Source organism: Manis javanica, chromosome 17 (assembly GCF_040802235.1).
Source record: "Manis javanica isolate MJ-LG chromosome 17, MJ_LKY, whole genome shotgun sequence".
Taxonomy (NCBI): Eukaryota; Metazoa; Chordata; class Mammalia; order Pholidota; family Manidae; genus Manis; species Manis javanica.
The window spans coordinates 9,213,703-9,234,091 of NC_133172.1; the positions used below are offsets into that span (position 1 = coordinate 9,213,703).

At 51.3% G+C, this 20,389-nt stretch overlaps 1 protein-coding gene across 3 annotated transcripts; it reads right to left on the bottom strand.

The window, feature by feature from the left end:
- Positions 1 to 128: 128 nt before the first annotated feature.
- Positions 129 to 19,587, bottom strand: MEIOSIN (meiosis initiator). 3 transcript variants are annotated; one of them, XM_073226375.1, is made up of 12 exons: positions 19,340 to 19,587; positions 17,966 to 18,036; positions 12,913 to 13,003; positions 9,189 to 9,300; positions 5,652 to 5,760; positions 4,890 to 4,990; positions 4,255 to 4,410; positions 3,813 to 3,886; positions 2,709 to 2,867; positions 2,390 to 2,634; positions 1,493 to 1,582; positions 129 to 831 (listed from the first exon to the last, which is right to left on the bottom strand). In XM_073226375.1, exons 2-12 carry the CDS (start codon positions 18,034 to 18,036, stop codon positions 663 to 665), a joined length of 1,377 nt encoding a protein of 458 aa, XP_073082476.1. In that variant the 5' UTR covers positions 19,340 to 19,587; the 3' UTR covers positions 129 to 662. The 3 variants fall into 3 exon arrangements, with proteins under 3 accessions (XP_073082476.1, XP_073082477.1, XP_073082475.1); XM_073226376.1 differs by having other exon boundaries at positions 2,727 to 2,867; positions 12,913 to 13,006; XM_073226374.1 differs by having other exon boundaries at positions 12,913 to 13,006.
- Positions 19,588 to 20,389: the final 802 nt, after the last annotated feature.

Genomic DNA, 20,389 nt, shown 5'->3' on the forward strand with positions numbered 1-20,389 from the left:
TCTGGGTTACCTTCCAAATGACTTGCCCAAAGAAAACCACAAAAAGCCCAATTTGAGATTCTGGCTCTTTGATCACTGCTCCCTGATAGTGCCGTGGGCAAGGGTCAGATCTAAGGTGCTTTTTGGGAAGGGGGGGCTGTGGTCTCTCAAACTACAGGCCCTGCGGCCCAGGGGTCCTCCAGCTCAGCCAGAGGAGTGCCCGGAGCAGAGGAAACAGGACCCGGAGAGACCGCCTTGTCTCTTGCTGGTAACAAGGCTTCCACTTAGTTTATTTTGTTGAGAACAATAAATAATCTATAAATAAAACGGGAGGGAAGAGTAGGTGCAGCGAGTATGAACAGGGTTGAAACCATTGGATTCTGCAGTGGGCAAAGGAAGGGCAGAGGTGAAACCCTCCCAGTCAACTTCACTTCCCTGCATTTAATTCAGGGATTCCTTCCACCCTGCAGCACCTCTGATTGGCCACGGGGCAGAATGGGGCTGTGGGAAGGGCAGCTGCCCCAGGGCAGGCAGAGTTCAAGCTGCCTGAGTACAGGACAAACACAAAGCATCAGGGTCAATAAATCAGTCCCAACAGGTCAAGGGGACCTGCACTAGCAGGGGTGAGGCCCACAAACAAGAGCTGCAAGGGTGGGGGGAGGAGGGGAGAGGCAGGGTTACCCTCAGTCCTGGTGAGGAGGCAGCCGGGAGGACACGTTTGGGGACCTGCGGGCCTTCTCAGCCAGCAACTGGTAGAAGGGCTTGGGGGTTTCCCAGTCCTCATCTTCGCTGCTGGAGCTGTCCTGCCTCACAATCCGGTTGTGCCGGAGGCTGAACCTTCGAGCTTTGATGCTGGGAGAGAGGTGGCAGGATGGCTGGGTTCCACACTTACCCGCTGGCCACCTGGCCCACCCCTGGTGGTCTGGGCCCAGCACTAATCAGGGCCTGGGCTGGGGGTGGGGGTGGGGGTGGCCAGGGCTTTATGGTCCAACCAGTGAGCCTCTGGGCCTCCAAGTCCCCATCTAGATGGTGGGACTTGGCCAAGGGCTCTTTGCTGGAGAGTCACACTTCTGTGAATCCTTTATTAAGCATCATGCTCACACATGTGTGCTCCAGGGGCCAGTAGTGAAACACGCAGGTGGCAGCTCTTAAGATGGTGGAGAGAAGGTTGCAGGGAGGGAGAGGGGCTCAAAGAGAGGTAGGAAACGAGGAGGCCAAGCGACAGGGAAATAAGACCCAGTCCCCCACTCTGAGAAACTCCCTATGGCAGAGAGAGCAAAAGAAATTTGGGGTGGAAGGGTTCAGATCCCCAGGTAAGCCATTCCTTTCTGAGCTACAAGGTGGGGCCCCTCTCTGTTGTCCTTGCATGAAAGTTTCCAACACCCAATTATCCCACCCAGTAAACTCCACACCTGTTTCCAATCTCATGCAGCTCAAGGCTCTGAAAATCACAGCAGGGGTAAGGAGCAAGGAGGGCCCCCATTAGGCAGCCTTCTGGGCAGGCGTTTCTCACCAATACGGTCTCCGCTCCTGCACGGTCATCCCCCGCCAGAGTTGGGCCAGCTCCTTGGTGGCATCCGTGGACGGAGTCCCAGGGGAGGCTCTGGGACAGGAGGGCAGAGGTGAGGACAGGCCAGCAGGGTGAAGGCCAGCAGCCTGACCCTGGGGCTCCCTTGCTTTCTCAGCCTCAGCTTTCCCACCTTATCTTTTCTATCCGTGTTGGCCTGAAAGGCCTGTTACGCTCCCTCTGAGCTGAGTTGTCAAACAGCTGGACTAAATGGTTGGGAGGGGACACCATGTTCTGGTACCAGCACATGGATCTTCCTGTAAGGGCACCAGCTCTTCCAGTCTCTGGCTTGTGGCCAGCCCTCCCCTGGCTTCAGGTTGGTAGTGATCCAGGCTGGGCACCTGGTCCATCAAGTCAGCCCCAAGAACATTTGCTTGAAACCTTGGAAATGAGGTTTCTGCTCCCATGGGGTCGCTAGGGTGGGCCATAGGACACTGAACCTCCTGGGGTGACCCTGCCCCTACCCCACCCGGGGTGGGTGAGAACCAAGCCAACCCCAAAGAGCAAAGCAGAAGGAGGGATAAATTCCAGAGAGCATCTCGTAGGCCCCAGGACCAAGTGCGTCTGAAGACAACTACGCCTCCCCATTCTTCAGGTCACATGAGCCAATGAATTTCCTTTTTTCCTTAGACCTGAGCTGGGTTTCACTGCTTACAAATCACTGGGCCTGACCAGTGCCACAGGGCCAGGTTAAATGCTGGGGGAGAATGTGGCTGAGCAAGGGTGGGTGGGTGGTTTCTGGGAGGGCAGTTGTATCTGACAACAGCAGGGCAACCTGCTCTGAGGGCAGGTGGACAAGGAAGGGCAGGCCCCACATAGGACCAAAGAGGACCCCCTGCCCACCGAATGTATTGCTTCCGGTTCATCCTGCAGAACATGATGAAGCCATTGACACACTTTTTCTTCCTCTGGGTTGGGCAGGGAGCTCTCATGTTCTCCTTGAGCTTCATGGGGCCCCTGCCTCCCTGGCCCTTCCTGGCCTTTCTCCCAGCTGTGCTCAGTGCTGAGATCCTCTGGGTGGTGGTCCACGTGTAGTCTCTGTCCTCAGCACTGGAAGACTGCAGGCCCTGGGGGTTGGCTGGAGCATTCTGGGTGGGGAACACAGAGATGAGAGTGGGCACAAGACGCAGCACCAGCCTCAAGGATGGCTGTCTGCCCTCACCTCCTGCTGATTCCACACCAACTCTGTGTCTGGGTCCTCGAAGCTGGATTGCGTCACGATGTTCTTATCCAGCGAGAGGTAAAAGTTGTCTAGTGAGACAGAGGGCTGGCACAGGCTGTGGAAGTCAGGAGGGTCTCTGGGGGCCTCAGGAAATGTCTCCTTGAGGGGGAAAGAGGAAAAAAGGAGTAGATGTGAGGGGGCACAGCAGTGTCCCTTCATGTCCCCACTAACATGAGAATAACAAACAGCTGGGATTCAAGACAGCCTCACCCAAACATGCCCTGGACATTTAAGCAAGTGTCCCCAGGTTTCCACAGGATACCAGAGAGATTCTGGGTGGGGCTCTGCCTCCCATCCTGTGGCAATAGCTCTTCATCCTATCAGTTTCCCACTTCATGGGGGAGCTGTGAGGCCTGGGCGAGTCTTAATTTCTCTGAGCAGCATCTACAGAATAGTGGCCACCGATGTCCTTTTCAGGGCTGAGAAGAACCTAGCACTGTGCCTGGTGCTCATGAAGAACTCCACTAAGGGTGTCTGTTTTTGTTTCTACCACAGATCCAGCTACTCACGGAGGCAGGGCCTGCACCCCACCCACTGGAGGAAGAGTTGGTTGGTGACCAGAGCTGGGGCTGCTGCTCTGTCAGACGGATGGCGAGCTGCTGGAGCAGACAGTGGCTGAAGTCTGCTTCAGGGCTTGGTGGGGGGGGGTTCTGTCCAACTAAGGATTCCTGGGGTCACTCTGCTTTTTTCAGTTTCCTCATCTGTCATATGGGGTCACAAGAGACCCTGTCTCATAGAGCATTTATAAAACTATAGGGGTCTCTTATGAGCACCTGGCAGCTTCAAGCTTTTATTCTCTGTGCCTAGTTCATCCCAAGTGCCCAGCACAGAGTGGGGCGCCTGACAGCCAGCAGTGAGTGACCAAAGAGTGGGCAGGTGAGGGCACAGACAGCCAGCATCTCTGGAAAGACGAGAAGCCCAAGTGGCTGGACAGGTGGGCGGGAGGGTGGGAGGCAACTCAAAAGTGGAGGAGATGGAGGAGCGAACCAAGTAGGTGAGCGCTGTGTGTGGGAAGGATGGATGTGCCTGGGGACAGAAACCTACCTTTTTCCGTGGTGCCTCGGGCATGCAGGCAGAAGGTGACAATGCAGGATCTGAGAACACCTCCTCAAAGAGAGCTGTGGGGACAGTGGGGGAGACCAGAGGGCTGGCTGGAACGGAAATGCCCCTCGCAGCACCGGGCTCTGTCCCACCGTCCCTGCTGGCCGGAGTACAGTGCCCTGGCTTTCTGCTTTGAGCTCCTGTGCCCCATGTCCAAATCCAGCTCATGGGCCAGCTCCCCTGGGGCACCTCCAAGCTGGACAGAGTGATGGGTCTCCTCTGTGGGCTCCTGGAGCCTTCCACCCACCATGCCCTCCTAGGGCTGCTCCCCCACTGGGTCCGGATGGGGACATACCCCACACTGCCCAGCATAGGGCTGCGCACTTGGCGAGCATCACCACATTTTTTGAATGAGCTAAGTGTAGGGTCCGGCCTGAACGCTCACCTTGGGTCAGGCACTCAGTGCCATCCTCCAAGATCTGTTCAGACAGCAGTTTTCCTGGTGAGCTGAAGAGGGTGGGGCTGAATCCTAGGATCTCACTCGGGTGGCCTGTCACACTCCAATTGCTAATCTGGGGAGGTTCCAAGGCCAGTGGGCTCCCTGAAAAGGAAATGCCAGGCCCAGGTGGCTGTCAAGAGATCGCCCTCTCCCTCAGCACAGCAGCTGGCTTGGAGAAGATGGTGCCAGGCACTGGGGAAAGGGAAGGTGGCACTGCCAGTTGTTCATTTTGAGGGCTTGGTAAAGGAAACAAAGCAGCACGATGTTTGGCATTATGCCAGGAATGACAAAAAAAAAATCAGTATCATGATGTGATATGCCAGATCCGATACACTGGTTGGAGATTTCTGGGACTTGGTATAATGAAGATTCTGAGGCAGGGTCTGGGATCAGCATTGAGTATTGACTGATTAGCAATGTATGCCATGCAACCAATGGCTCCCGGACAGAGCTCACTGTGTGCTTGCCTTCCCTGTGCTTAGCAGACATTCCCTTTCCCACGTCTCCCTCCCACAGAAATCCTCGGAAGGAAGGTACCCAGAGGTCCCACACCAGCCAACAAGGAGAGACAGTTCAGTCACCATGGGGGCTGCCCTCTGGGATCCAGGCAGGAAGCCAAGGGTCAGAATTCCGGGACTCCTTGTCTGCCTCCTCACTGGAATCGTAGAACACCAGGTTCTGCCTGCAAGAAGTGGAATTCAAGAGGCAGGGATCTGGAGCCCTGGGCTGGGAGCTGCTGAGTGGCTGGGTCAGCTGGCTCCCCCTCGGGTGTCTCAGTGTCACCCACCATGAAATAAGACAAGGATGGGGCTGTGCTAGCTGCTGGGGGCAGAAGGCTTAGTCAGCTGCCATGCCCACCCTCAAGGAGCTTCCAGCTGTGATGAGATGCTGCCCACTAGGGCCACTGCTGTGATGGGCCAAGGAGATGGTAGGCAGGCAGGAGGGAGGACACCCCTGAGCTCAGCCCGAAGGATGGCAGTTTTTCAGGTTGATGAGGGGAACAGGCTTGCCAGGAAGAGGGATCAGAGAGTGAAAAGGCCAGAGAAGGTCTCAGAAGCCAATTAAGATATTTGGGCTCTTCCCTATGGGCACTGAAGGAGGGTATAGAGCTACAAACTGACATGGTCAAGGTCTGTGTTAGAAAAGCCACTCCAGCAACTAGTGAGGATAGGCTGGAAAGGTGAGACAGGAGGTGCAGGGGGTCTGGTGAGGGGCTGTGGCCCTGGTCCAGCAGACAGAGCAAGGCTTCGAGCCTACCACACCTGCACAAAGTGAGGCCCACGGCAGCCGTTCCAGAGCATACACCTCAGCGTCCCCAACTCACAGCCCCGGGGCTCCCTTACCTAGAACAGGTCTGTGTCCTATTGAGAAAACGGATCCTCTCAGGCCCTTGCTGGACCTGGAAGGCATGGTAGGTCCCAACATCCTGGGCACTCCGTTTGCCACAGCAGCCTAAGGGGGCAAGTCAGGACAGTCAGTCCCATGACAGGGCCAAATTCCGGACTCTCAGATTCAGGGACAGAGAGGTGCCAGGGCCTGCTACAGCCGCTCCTTCCCTCATCCTAGCCAATGTCTGGCTGCCTGGCTCTGGGTAAGGTTTAGGGATGGCCCTGAAGTACCCCCAGGCTTTTGGAGTCTCCCTTCCCTGTTAGAAGCTTAAGGAAGATAAAACCCTTAGGTGGAATCCTGGCGGTGAAGATGATGAGAGCGAACAAGCACACAGTGTTTGTCAGGCCTCATGGTTTTATCATTTTATACAATTCAGTAACCCTCTGCTAAAGGGAACTTTTATTATAGTCAAGTTAAGTAAACTGAGGCATTGAGTGATAAGTGACTTGCACCAGGCCACACAACCAGCAGATCTGGAAGCCTTGCCTCCCAAGGTGGGCCAGGCGCCTCCCCTGGGCCCTCACGGCCTCCTAGGCAGCCCCAGGGTGGCTGGGTCACTCTGGACCACGGTGATAGTGTGGGACTCCTCCTCTGGACCGTGTCACCAGCACCGTGCACATGACTGGTCCCGGAGGAGACGCTCAGGGAGTAGGGCTGAATGGGTGGGTGAAGAAGGGGGGGACTCAAGGCCTTGCCTTCCAATCACCCCCTTTCTCATCATCTCTGCTGGGTGCAGCCTCACGCCTTTTCAGGCTGACACAGCAACGGGGAGTCACGAGGGCGTCTGGCAGCTTCAAATGAAGCCTCTAAGTCCTGTGAGGAGGCCTTGCCTTCACCCCAGTTCTGCAACCCGCAGCCCCGCACGAGGGCGGCACTGATCAGCAGGAAGAGAGAACTAGGAAGAGACCATGAGACACCGTCTCTCTTGTCCACCCTTGAAACTCTGGCTACTGCGACTGTGCCCGGGATGTCACAGGTGCTGCTAAGCAGTATATAAATGGCTAAGTTAATGGTGAGGAGAGACCAACTTGAGATGTCAGAGCCTAGCACTGTCCTCAGCCGTATCCAGCAACACCAGCCAGGATCTTCCTTCCTTTCTGTCCCACTGAGGGGCAGATGACACAGCCTTGGGGTGACTGCATGGGTTGGGGCCTCTTGCAGGGGTGGTGGGTCCCCCAACACTTCCTCCTTGCTGGCCTGGGCATGGGGCCACCCACTTCTTGGATTTGTCCAGGGCCGGACAGCATTGAGGGTTCTGGGCCTGAGTCTGATGTTCTGAGAGAGCAGAGGGATGGGTGTTAGAGGGGTTGGGGCCTGGCTGTGACCAGAAGAGGACTCAGGTCAGAGGTCTTCTTTGCTCAGGACCCAACAACCTGTTCGAAAGCCTCGGCTGGGCTGGTCTCTCACCAGCCCTTCCTGGGTAAGCCGGGGTCCTGAATTAGAGATCACCTAGTCTGACACAACCTTTCTCTGCCCACACATTAGAAGCACCTTGCAAGCTCTGAACAAAAACTGATGCCCAGGTTCCACCCCGACCACTGAAACTAAAGTTTCTGGGTGTGAGGCACAGGCACGGGGTTTTGTAAAAAAAGCACCCTGGATGATTCACACAGACAGCCAGGGCTGGAAATCATTGATTAGGTCCAACTTGCATTTTAAAGACACGGAAACTGAGGCCTGCAAATGGGGAAGGGACATACAGGGAGTTAGTAGCAAGGCTGAGGCTGGACCTAGGATGCTTGCGTCTTTCCGCCACCCATGCTTCCCGAGGCCTGGGCCCAGGGGTGGATGACTGGGCATAAAGACAGTAAGTGCCATGGCAGCTTCCATTCACTGAGCACTGACCATGTGCCTCTGCACTTAAGTATTGCTTGAGTAGGATGTACATAGGCTCCTAATCCTTTAGGCCACCCCGTGGTAGGTACTACTCTTTCCAGATTGGGAGACAGAGGTTCAGAGGAGGAGAGTAACCACTCTAAGCCTCAGAGCTAGAAAGAAGAGGAGGAACCAGGAATTGAACCCAGATGCATCTCACCCCAAAGCCTGGTCAGGGGCTCAGGCTGGCTGCCCCAGCCTCTCTGGAGTGGCGACCCCCTGGGAGAAGGGGCCCGACTGACCTCTGCTGCCTGTCTGCTGCTACTGATAGCTTGTACCTGATGCCCCTACCAGCTGTTTCTTCTTCCAAGGTTTCTGGCAGGCTCCCCAAAGATGGGACTTTTGAGAGAATGGGGAGATTGATGGGGTAGAATGTCTCCGCCTCACCGGGCCCAAAGCTGGGCTCCAGTACAGCCCTGCGCAGGATGGGAAAAGAGGCAGATCAGATCAAATGCCTCAGTTTACTTAACGGGAAAAGAAGGTCTCCTACCTTCCAGACAATGCTTTTCAATCCTGGGTAGAAGGGAGGGGGACAGCCATGGTGTCCAGGCTGACTTTACAAATGTGGAAACTGAGGTCCTGGGAGGAGATTGGACTGGTGTGAGGGGGCACAGCCAGCCGTTCTGGGCCTTGGCCAAGAGGGAAGACGGGCTCAATGCTTCCTGATTCCTCCTCCTACCTTCCTTAGGACAGTGAGGGCCCCACCACCCACCCTCATTAACATCATCCAAATTTACCCACCTCTGTCCACATTTCAATGGCAGTGGTAGATGAGGCCTCACTGCCTCCTGTCCAGATCACTCTTAAAAGTACCTTTGCTGAGCTCCCTGACTTGTTCCTCACTTAATAACGAGTCCTCCCACTAGATGTCAGGGACCTCTTCCTTAAAAAAATCTGATCACGGCTTTCCCCTGGCTTAAAGTCCTTCCGTAATTCTCCTCACCTTCATCTCCCTCCTCAGCCAGGTGCTCGAAGCCCTTCAGGATCTTGTACCTGCCTCACCTCCACCATCGTGCCATGTATTTTTCGCACCAGGAACAATGACAGCACCCAGCACACACAGTACGGGATGGCCAGCCCGTCCTGGACACAGGTGTTACAGCACCCTCTATGTGTACTAACTCATGGACTCTTCACAACAAGCACAGAAAGGAAGTACTAGTATCGATCTTGTTTTGCAGATGAGGAAACAGGCACAGAGAGGTTAGGTCAGAAGATGTGTCTGGGTCAGGATCTCCCTCAAGAGCTGGCATGTGTTGTCTCAATGCTGTACGGGCCCTGCACAGTCCCTCCCATCACACCCAACTGCTTGCTGCCCCCAAACATTCCAAGCATGCTTCCTCATGCCTGCACAGTCTTGCTCACGTTGTTTCTTCTGCCTGGCGGGGTTCCCCGTTTACTGCCCTCGAAGGCCCAGTGCCAAGGCACCTCCCTGCCAATCTTCCCACACACCTTCCTCTGAGTTCCAAGCATCTTGCACGTCTCTGACTTTTTCCCTCTGCCAGGTTTGAGATCCAGGAGGGCCTGGGCTTGTCTAAGTCAGTCGGTGTCCCTGACAGCCAGGACAATGCTTGACATGTAGCAGGCACTGGGAAATGTTGGCCAAACTCACTTACCCCCAAGCCCACCATCCCCGCTGGAGATGTGGCGTCTGAGCAGGGCCTTGGTCACATCAGCGCTTCTCTGGAGGTGCTGAATGTAGTGCAGGATGTGCAGCAGAATCTCCTTCTGCCGTCAAAAGAAAGACAAGGTTGAGCACAGGAGCAGGGGTCCAGGAGAACGTGAGCTGTAATAAACTCCTAAGTCATAAACTGATTGACTGTGGGATAAGCATTATGAATAACAGTATAACAAGAGTTTCTGAAATTAGCGTTGGGCATCTGGAAAGGCCTCTCTGAAGCAGCAGCATTTAACCTGAGACCTGAATAATGGTGGGAGTTAGCCTGATGAGAAGGGGAGCGAAGAGGTCCATACTGCGCTGATTGAACTGAATCCCTAGAATTTACAATAAGACCATTAGCAGTAACCTTCCAAACCCTAAATCAGGAAATGTGGTCTCATAAGGGGACTTCTGGGAAGTCATTCCATAAAATTCACTAAAACTATCTCACCTGATCCTGAGAAGGAAGCCACGGTCTAACTAAGGAATACACATGATGCAGCCAAGAGACATTAATTTGGGAGGACCTAGATCCAATCAATCTGCCACTTACTGGCCAGGTGCTAGGAGTAGGTCATTTTTCTTCTTCGAGACTTAGTTTCCTCATCTGTGCAAGGGGAATGAGGATACTCATTCAGGCTCAGAGAATGATCATTAGGACTGAATAAGTCAGTGGATGTGAAATCACACAGCACAGAGCCTGATACATATCTAATGCACAGTCGCCTTCATTGGGTTCTCAAGGGATTAAATGAGGACCTTTTATACCTTTTTATAACTAGGCCATGGTTTCAAGAGCTGAGACTGTGTTTTAGCTTAGCATCTCCAACACCAGGCTTGGCACATGGTCAGCATTCACTAAGCTGAAGTCTTTGTAAATTGTAAAGTAATATAAAATGTTACTTATTTTTACTAGTATAAAGGTTTTATGCAGAAGGCAATTGGGCATCATCTCAGATTTCAGGACAGAAGGCCCAATAATTGATACTTCAGGGACCTGAAGTATCAGGTCCTACAAGGTTAGCTTGGAGCCTACACCAGAGGTTATCTCAGAAAGCTTCTGAATGTAAGATTGACGGGACCTGTAACTGTCCCAACAGAGGGAATTCACTCATTCATTCAGCAAACATCGATTGAACCTTGAGTGACACAGTGGTTGAGGATGTGGGTCTGTGGAATGAGACACAGCTGACTCTCTCTCCCACCTGCCATTAATGAGCTGTGTCCCCCCTGAGTACTATGGAGCCCTCCAGTTTCCTCAGACTGAAAAATGAGCATACCCATGCACATCTCACAGGCCTTGGGGGTTAGACTGAATGAGAAAACGCATACACAATGCTCGGCACAAAGAGTCTGACACGTAGAACTCTCAGTAAATTGGGAGTAATTGTTACTGTTATCTGCTTTGTGCTAAGCCCTGTGGGTGCTCGGGGGAGAGATTTTTCTATTATGGTTCTTATCCTCTCAGCACTCTTCACCTAAAGAGACTGAGAGATAAGGAAACCATTGTAGAAATATGCTAAGGGCTTTGATGGTCAGAGAGAGAATCCACAGGACCACATGGGACAGGGGGCATTTAGGATGGTGAGGACGATCCCATAGATCTGCATCCCAAAGCCCAAACATGGGAGAGGCAACACATACTCGCTCCCGTTAGTTCCTTGGGCAGTGGACTGAGCGAGTCCCACAGCCCTGGCATGAGGTGGGATGATGCACTTCGGGCAGACTGGTCAGGGAGGCTGGGGACTGACGGGGATGCAGGGTACATGTGGAGCAGCGGACTGAGGACTGAAGGTAAGGAAGGATGAAGACAGGGAAGAAGAGGGATCCTTGAGACAGCAGAGAATTCAATGCTAAAGAAAGTGGGCTGTGACTGATGGACAGTGACTGCATTGGGGTGTGGGTGGGGACTTGATAATATGGGTAAATGTAGTAACCACATTGTTTTTTCATGTGAAACCTTCATAAGAGTGTATATCAATCATACCTTAATAAAAAAAAAAAGAAAGTGGGCTGTGGCCTGGGGATAATTCCATGCAAAGTGGTCATCTGGTCAGTAATGAAATGTTTCCTGTCCCCTGACTAGACTACCATTCCTCCAGGGCAGGGACTGTGTCCCAGTCATCTCTGCTCCCAGGAGTTTATCGCAGTACCTATGCACACCAAACAGTCAAATGTTTGAGGACAGAGGACAGAATTCCTCAAATATTTTTATCACTGTGGTGGTCTGCATAATGCCCCAAAGTCACCCATGTCCTGCTCCCTGGAACCTGTGAATATGCTGCCTTGTATGACAAAGGTGAAGTTGGCAGATGTGATTGAGCGAGGATCTTGATGTGGAGAATATTCTGGATTATCTGAGTGGGCCCAATGCAATCCCAAGGGTCTTTATAGGTGAGAAGGTCAAAGGCAGAGAAGGAAAAGTGATGACAGGAGCAGAGGAAGAGAGGGAGAAAGATTTGAAGATGCTACATGCGGGCTTTGAGCAAGAGCCAAGGAGCACAGTTGGCCTCCAGAAGTTGGCAAAGGAAAAGGAGACAGATTCTCTTGGAGCCTCCAAGAGGAACCAGCTCTGCTGACTCCCTGACTTTAGATCAGCAAGACTGATTTTGCACTTCTGACCTCCAGAACTGTAAGAGTGCATGTTTGTGTTGTTTTAAGCCTTTGAATGCATGGTACTTTGTCACAGTAGCAATAGGAAATTAATACAAACATCTATGACTGAGATATTCAGGAGAGGGGTCAACATGACCCAGTGAATGATGGGATGCGGTGACAGGGAGATCAGGGTTAGGGTCTGGCAGCTCCCCCAAACACCTGCTCCTCTGAACCTCTCTGAACCAAGTAGCACATTCCAGCTGGGATCAGTTACTCCTGAGTTCAAATCTCCATCTTCCTGACCAGATTCTGAATTCCCAGAGGATGAGGACAGGTCTCAAATTTCTTTGCCTCCCCTTGTCATGACCAGAACAGCTTCTGACATTCAACAATCTTTCCATCAGTGACTGATGAATAAATGAATGAATGAATGAATGAATGAGAGGAACTATAGCAAGATAGCAAGGAAACATCACACTAAGCCTTCAGGGCCTCTGAGCCCCACATTCGGCTGTTCCCACTGCGAGCGGGGTGTCAGCGCAGCACCACATACATTTACTGACTAGCCACTGGAAGATTTATCTATTCCTATCTTGTGGAGATGATCCCCACAGGTCACAAAACAAGGGACTCAGAGGCCCAACACCGGCAGTTTGACATGGCTTTCATGTCTTTTGGTCTCATAATATCACCGGATAGTAGGAATCATTTTTCATTTTATAGCTGAGAAACCTGAGGCTTGGAAGGCTGAGAGCTGAGCAGCGACCTGCCCAGAGCTCCGCGTTGTGGAGCTGAAGGGCTCCCGTGGCTGGTTGACTCCCAGACGGATGACCTCAACCCGGCTCCTTGTCTGTTTTTCCCTTCCCAGTTTCCTCTGCCTCCTGGGCAAGGAAGGATCACCCAGGCTTCTAGACATGGGATGGGAGAGTCCCAGGAATTCGCATTCAGAGCAGGACCATTCCCATCTCAGTGGTGTCACTGAAAGGCTCTGTCTGGGTTTCCCAGGACGAGGGAGGTTAGCCGGGTTACTGATATTTTCAGATCTGCCTCCCAGTTCGCCTCCTCTCCTTCAGTGCCCATACCTTGGTGAGCTTTTTGGGACCTATCTTCGGGGCCACAGGTAGCAGCAGTGCCAGCTCTTGAAGTTTGCCAGTGTGGTTTTTCCTCTGCCTCCTGCTTTGGGACAAGAGCTGGTTTGGTTAGGACATCCAAAATGGAATTTGGCATCTGAGCCCCAAAGAACCGTCTCAGTGTTCCCCATCTCAGAGACCCCCCCTTGCCCTAGGCACCCAAGACAGAATCCTGGGCATCCTCTTGTCTCATCAGTCTCCCTCATCCCCTTGTTCAGTTGGTCACCAAATCCTGCCCAACCGTCCTCCAATCCCTTCTCCCCATCCCCACCACTGACGTCCTTATAGTTCTCCTGAACTCCCATCGGCTTCCTCCAGTCCATACTCTCTACTAGAGGCAGGGTGATCTTTTCTGGAACACAAATCTGACTGTGATTTCTCATCTGTGCAATGGGAATGAGGCTCTTCACTCGGGCTCAGAGGATTATCACTAGGACTGAAAAAATTACTATGTATGAAACTGCCCAGCACAGAACCTGATCCATTAGTTGCCTAATAAGTGCTTTGGACCTCTCACTGCCATCCCTCATGGCTCATGGCCTGGCCCAGCTGACCATTCTGGTATCTCTCCTACTGCCTTTGGTTCTTTCCCACCAGCTGACCTAACTCTCAGGCAGGTGAGGTGCCTCTGCTATGGACCCCCAGCTCATGCAGGCCTCTGATCCCTGCCCTGAGCTGAGAGCTGGGGGGGAAAGGGGGGGCCACTGTATGTCAAGCACCTGGAACAGGGTCTGGTGCATTGTGGGAACTTGCTGCGTTTTGCTAAATGAATAAATAAATAAGGACATGAGAGAAGTCGACTCCTTGGCACATGCAGAACTTCTGGGATCTAATCCTTGAATTCATAATTCATAATACATCCATGCACACACACCTCCACCCCCTCTCCTTACAGATGGAGACACAAAGACGCTGGAGTCTCTCTCCCAAATTACACACCACGGCCACTACTCCTTTGGGAATGCCCAGGCACCACTTATCTCCGCCAAACCTTATCTCACCTTCCTTCAGGACCCAGTTCAACTGCCACCTGCCCCAAGAAGCCTCCCCCACATCCCCTTGTCTTCCTCCCCGATTCTGTATGTATATTTGGTTTCTATCACACCCATGAACTGACACCTCTTCTTTGCCAGGCTCTGTGCTGGACCCCACAGAGTGGGAGAGGCATGACTGCCACTGCCCTCCAGGAGCAGTGTGAGAGACACACTTATCCCCCTAACCAAACCCTGAAGTCCTAAAAGAATCCAGCTCGCTCATTCATTCAGCACCTCCTATGTGTCAGGGAACTGTGATAGGCAACAGGGACAAAAGTATAAAAAACAAACACAGCCCTGTCTACAGCCCACAGGATAGTCAGAGATAAAGCCATTAATCAAATTGTCACACAAACAAACATAATATTGCCACTGGGATCAGAACCAGCTACATAAATTACTGGGGTGGGGGTGCTCACTGTGAATGAAAATGTGGGCCTCTTGTTCAAAACAAGAATTTCAAGATGCTGAGAGCAGAGCGTCACACAAAGCACGGGACTATTCTAAGCACAGGGCCCTGTAACTGCACGAGTCACATGCCCATGAAGTGGCCCTGATGGGGACAGAGGAGGGGTGTTGTTGAAGCTTGTAACAGGTGGCTTTGATCTAATCTGTGAGGTTTTTCCCTGAGGAAGTAAACCTGGCCAGAACCTGTTCTGAAGGATGAGGGGAAATGTAGAAGCGAGAAAGAGAATCTTTCAGATAGAGGGAACATGCACAAAGGCCCTGTGGCACAAGGCAGCATGAAGAATTCAAGGGAAACAAAGCTGAAGTGTCTGGACCATGGAAAGCAAGGAGTCCTGTGGGGTGAGATGAGGCTGGAGAAAGAGAGCAGGGCTAGAAGACGTAGTGTCCTACAGGCTCCTCTAGGCAACAGTTTTGCCTTTAAAGACCACCAGGAAGCCATTAAAGGGCTTTACGTAGGAGATAACATCATTAGCGTACCTTCTCAAAAGTGCTATGAATATGAGACTATATTTATTAGTCAACTAAATGAAGGCATAAAAGAAAAAAAATCACCACTTGGTCTTTCATTACCTCCCAGTAGAAACTATAACTTTGAGGGGCAAGGGTTTTGGGGTTCTGTCCTTGAAGAAAAACTGGTTAGGTTGACCTCTCACGTCCTGTCTAGCCCTGACATTTATTTTTTCCATTCCACTTTCCTTCCATTCTGGAGGAGCCCTTGGATGCCCCAGCAAGACGCTACATAGAAAGCAAGGAAGAAAAGCAACCAGGTCTATTTACGTTTAAGGTGTTATTTGACCATGTCTAAGAAAAAAGGTTGCCTCCCAACTGTAGTCCCTAGGTATTTACTCTGGGTTTTGCAAAGCACCGAGAGAGCCTTCTGTGCAAACACAGAAATTCCAGGAAAAAAATGTGGAGAAAGAAAAGGGGTGACTAAGAATCGCAAACCCTCCTCATCTTGGACGCAGTCCTGAACAGGTGCCCCTTGGACTCTGCCCATAGGGTCCCCTGGGAGGTGAGCACTCCCTTCCAAGGCTGCCCCTTTCCTTGCTAGATGGTTCTGGGTTCAGGCAAGTTCTTTCCTCTTAGTGTCTATAGTTTCCACACACTGGTCCCAGCTCTGCCCTCTGGGTTGGCAGGGAACACGTCAGCTCCAGTGATGTGAGTCCTTTTTCTGTTTCTCTAAACTGCCAAGTTTATTTCTCCCTTAGGGCTTTTACTACCTGGAAGGCTTTTGCCCTGATTATTGCATGGTTAGTTTCTTCTTTGACATTCAATGCATTTGCCTAAATGTAACCTCCTCAGGGAAGCCTTTCCTGACCACCCTATCTAAACAAGCACATTCTTTGTCACATCCCCACATCATTTAACAGCATGTGAAATCTCCCTTCTTTCTCTATTATAAACTCCACAGGACAGGGATTTTTGCCTTTTTTAATTACCCCTATATCCCAGGCTAACCTATCCACGAGGCACAGTAAGCCGGTGATATTTTTAGGGGCTCATGAAGATGTCTAATTTCTTTTAAAATCTGAAGAAAAAAAGTGAATATAGTCCAACCTGGATTATATTCGTCTTTATGTCAATGCTATCATAAACTATAAGTTTTAATATGGTTTTCATGGAGGAAGGGAGCCCAAGAAAGCAAAACTGCTTTGGGCTTCTGAAAGTCATAATGAGGCCCTGCCTACATCCCTAGCTCCTAGAATAATGCCCAGCATTTAGTAGGTGTTCAATAAAAAAATTGTTAATGAATATTCCTTCTGTTTTATAATGGCCTCTCAGCCTTAGAAATGGCAAATAACTAATTCTTGGGTGTCTTTTTCTTAGAGCTAGTCAGCCTAAACACACTCTAGTTTCTTTATTTTACGGGAGCTGGAAAGGGCCTTAACCGAGAACTAGTCCAAATTTCTCACATTAGACATGGGAAAACCAAGGCCCAGACCCTAATTTGCCTTGACATGCGCAGGAACTTAAGAGTAACAGCAGCCCCAAAGTGGGACAAAGCAGAGGGCAGTCCCCAGAGGCAGCATAAGTTGGTAATAACCACCAGCTTTTGAAGCAGACAGACCTGGACTGAAACCCAAGCTCGGCCACTAGCTGTGTGACTCTGGACAAGTGCTTTCATCTGTCCAGGCCTGTTTTTAACTCATTTATAAAGTGGACGTGGGCTAGGAAGTTTGGTCTTGTCTGGAAGGTGTTTAGAACAGTACCCGGCACATAGGGAATACTCACGAAATGTTAGTTCAAGACAAGCTGGATAGCCCCTTGTCAGAATGATTTAAGGATAAGGGATTTTGGAGAATGGGGTGAAGGTATCATATCGGAAGGCTATGGTTGAGAAAACTGTTGTTTTTGGATGAGCAACATCCAATCCCCCCCTTTCTGGTAATAGTTTCCTTGGGGAACCACCCCTCCCCCACTCCCAGTACAGGTGATTCAGGGAGGCTGACCTCAACCTCCCCTTCCACTAGGGAGCACAGAACCAAGCTCCAGTCGAGTCACAGTGATTGGTTCAGGAGTGGGGTCATAACCCAGCTTTGGCCAATCAGAGTCAATGGATTCTAGAAAGAGACGTTTCTCTGCTGGGCTTGTCAGGCTGGCAGAATATAGACCTGGAGCGGCTGGCATCCATCCTGCCTTCACAGAGGGAGAGGCTGCTTGGGACGGAAGCCAACACAGACAACGGTGGAGCCTAGAGAGGCAGATTCCAGGCAACTTCACTTAACCCCCGCCTGGAACCAGCAAAGCCTGCTGCCCCTGAAATTTTATTTAAAGGATCGAATAAATCCCCTTTTATGGTTAGGTGGGTTTCAGCTGTTTTTCTGTTAATTGCAACTAAGAGTCTTTATTGATACAATGACCCTATATCTAGAAAAAGGGAAAGAGCATGCGCTCTTGGTGACCTCTAGGATTCCAGGAGGAATGGGCAGCGGGACAGGCCTTCTTCATTTTCTTCATGGTGCTCCTTCTGAGCCCAGTACCTAAGCAGAGAACCTGAACAAAGCAGATGCTTAATTTTGGAGTTAGTAAGTGAATGAAGAGATGGATGGATAGAAAGTCACTGGGGGAGACAGCAGGGAATGAAATGAACTCTGGCTTTCTTTTCTTCAGACATTGGAGGGCAAAATCTGATCCACCCCTCAATCTGCTGTGAAAATCCCCACTGTGAGATTCCTGACACTTGGTAGGCACCTGATGGATGAATGAATATGTGAAGAAAAGAAAGGATGGGAGGTCATTTAAGAAACTGAGAACATCAAGGCCTGCGTGGGCCTCAGAGATGATCTTTACCAACCACCTCAGGGTTGGCTCATCTTGAAAACTGCAGTAATATTCACACCTTCTTCCTCATGAGGTTATTGTAAGGATTAAAGGGTATCATATAAACAAAGGGCTTAGCAAAGAATCCGATGAACAGTAAATGCTCAGTAAACATTACTATTATTATTATTAAACTAGAGTGGGTGGATATGTAAGGGAGGTAGGTGGGGAAGAGGCCTTACCCATCACTGGGACCCAGGGAACTGGCTCTGGGCACTTCAGGAGAGCACACGTGTATGCTGGAACTCCACATCTGCACAGAGGAGAAAAGAGTTCTTAGTGACTCCTGGGATTCCGTGGGGAATGGGCAACACTATAGAAAGGCTTCATTTCCCCCATGGTGCTCCTTTGAGCACTCAAGAGATTCTAAAATGGAGTCCCCAACCCCTACAAATATGAGCCTAGAGACCCATATAAAACCCTAAAACTCTAAACCAAAGTCCATGAATCCCAAATTGTAAATTTGGGTCCCTAAGTCATGCTCTGGACCTGAAACTAAAAGCAACAAGTTTCCAAACTTTGACTTCAGAACTTTGGTCTTAATAGTGAGATATCAGACCACCAGGCCTGAAAACTGTGGCCTGAGAGCTCAAAACTATGATATTAACACAATGAAGCAATGACCTTAAACTTCCACAGTGAGGACCTACAACCCCAAAAGGTGCCCTCCCAAACCTAAAAACCCTGAACTCTGATATTGAGATATTCTGGACCCCCACACTGTCAACTTCTGATCCCCAAGTATGTCCCCAATCCTAATATTAAGATAATAGAACACAAACTTTAAGAGAACCCAAATCTTAAAGAAATCTGAGCTCCCTCACAGCAAACCTCAGCCCCTCAAATTGACCTCAGATCCTAAAAATTAAAACCTCTAGACCCAAAAGCTGTCATTTCAGACCCTCAAATTGTGACCCTACCCTAAAACTGAGATCTCACACCAAGTCCCACTCTGAGACCCAGACTCTAAAATCGAAGCGCCATACTCAGTGTGGGTACTCAGGGCCCTAAAACTTATTTTCAAAGCCCCAAACTGTGACTCCAGACCCTAAATCTTATACCTCATACCTAAATCTATACTGAGGCTTCAGTCCCCCCAAACAAGGCCCCAGGCCCCCAAAATGATACCCCAGAACTCAAAGCTAAGATTCCAGATCCCAAAATGAGGATCTCCAGATTCTGAAAGGAAAGCTACCAGTCAGAAAACCCAAGACCTTCAGGTTCTAAAACTAGTGATACCCAGACAAATCCTGAGACCCTGGAACCTACCTTGTGACCCCAAATCCTCAACGCTCTTCAGACAGAGCCTTCCATATTGACTTGAGCCCGGATCCCAAAACCTAGTCCCAGCTTCAAACCCAAAGCCTGGCTCTGCTGCCCCATCCTGCCTTGCTCAGAGCACCCTGGGCACACCCGCATTCTGCCTGCCTGAAACCCCCCAGGGCCAGGGCCACAAAGTGCCAGGAAGTGCCACTCCAGAGTGGTCCCCAGGCTCCCCTACAGCCGGCTAGGGCCAGGGTGTCCCCCGCCCCATTCCCCTCAGCCTCAGCACCCGCCTTGGAAAGTGCAAAATGGCGTGAGTCCCCCCACTTCTGGTTTCACATCAGCCCAACAACTTGGGAGCCTGATCAGACAGCGTCTCGCGTTCCTGGTCTGGGCGCGGGGGTGGGTGCGAATCCCCTCGGCGCGAGGCTCCTGAGCGCGAAGCCTGAGGAGAAGAGCAAGAGAGCAGCCCTGACGGCAGGCAGGCTGCGCCCCCAGCAGGTCCCACCAGGGTGAGCTGGACGGGAGACTGGGGAGCGGAGAGGACCAAGAAGCAAGTGGCTGTGCGCATGCGCGCCAAGGGACGGGCCTCAGTCTTCTAGCATAGCGTGAGCCTGGCCTCGCGCCTCCTAGCTAGGCGTCTGCTCGTGCGCGCCAAAGTGCTGACCAATCAGCGCTCAGTCTCCTGCCCGCCTTTTCGGAGGGCCACACCCCCTCCCCTGTCCGGGTGGCTCCTAATGAGGAGGCGGAGTCTCCTCAACGGCCAACTCTCGGGAGTCTCTCTTCCGGCCCTCGTGCGTGCAATTTCTACCCCTCGTGTGTGCCCTTCCAGTCTTTTCCCTTCAGCGCTTATCTAAGGAAGGCCTACTGCGTGCCAAGCACCAAGCTGGAAGTTGGGAATTTAGGCGCGGTCTTCCCAAGGCAGTCGGAAAGGCTCACGCGCTGTGAGAATCTAGTGATGCAGAGCTGTATTAAAGAGCCAGAAATTGAGAGAAGATTAAAAGAAGAAGGCCATCGGAATCGGGCCTTAATAACCAGTCCTTTCACAACGGTGTATGTTCCTTGATATAGCGAACTCTCCATTTTAGAAAGCTTATTAACGACCCGTGAGGAGGATGGACTGGAAAATAAGGAGAAGCGATCTAGCGACGGAGTGGAGAGTAGCATCTCTGGCGTCCAACACACTCCAGTTCAAATCAGCATCTTGCTGTGTTGCCATGGAGAAATGACCTAATCTCTTTCTGCCTTAACTTAAAAATTTAGGATAATTCTTACCAGGGTTGTATGCGGGGTCTCAGGCATATAGTTAGTATGAAATAAATATTTACCCAACACTTATTTAC

Excerpts from the sequence above, each read along its gene's own strand:
- MEIOSIN (XM_073226374.1), bottom strand. The coding sequence starts at position 18,036 with ATGTGGAGTTCCAGCATACACGTGTGCTCTCCTGAAGTGCCCAGAGCC. Across the intron at positions 4,411-4,889 it reads CCCAGAGGGCAGCCCCCATG|GGAGCCCACTGGCCTTGGAA; the intron begins GTGACTGAACTG and ends TTTCCTTTTCAG. Across the intron at positions 1,583-2,389 it reads AACCGGAAGCAATACATTCG|AGCCTCCCCTGGGACTCCGT; the intron begins GTGGGCAGGGGG and ends CTCCTGTCCCAG.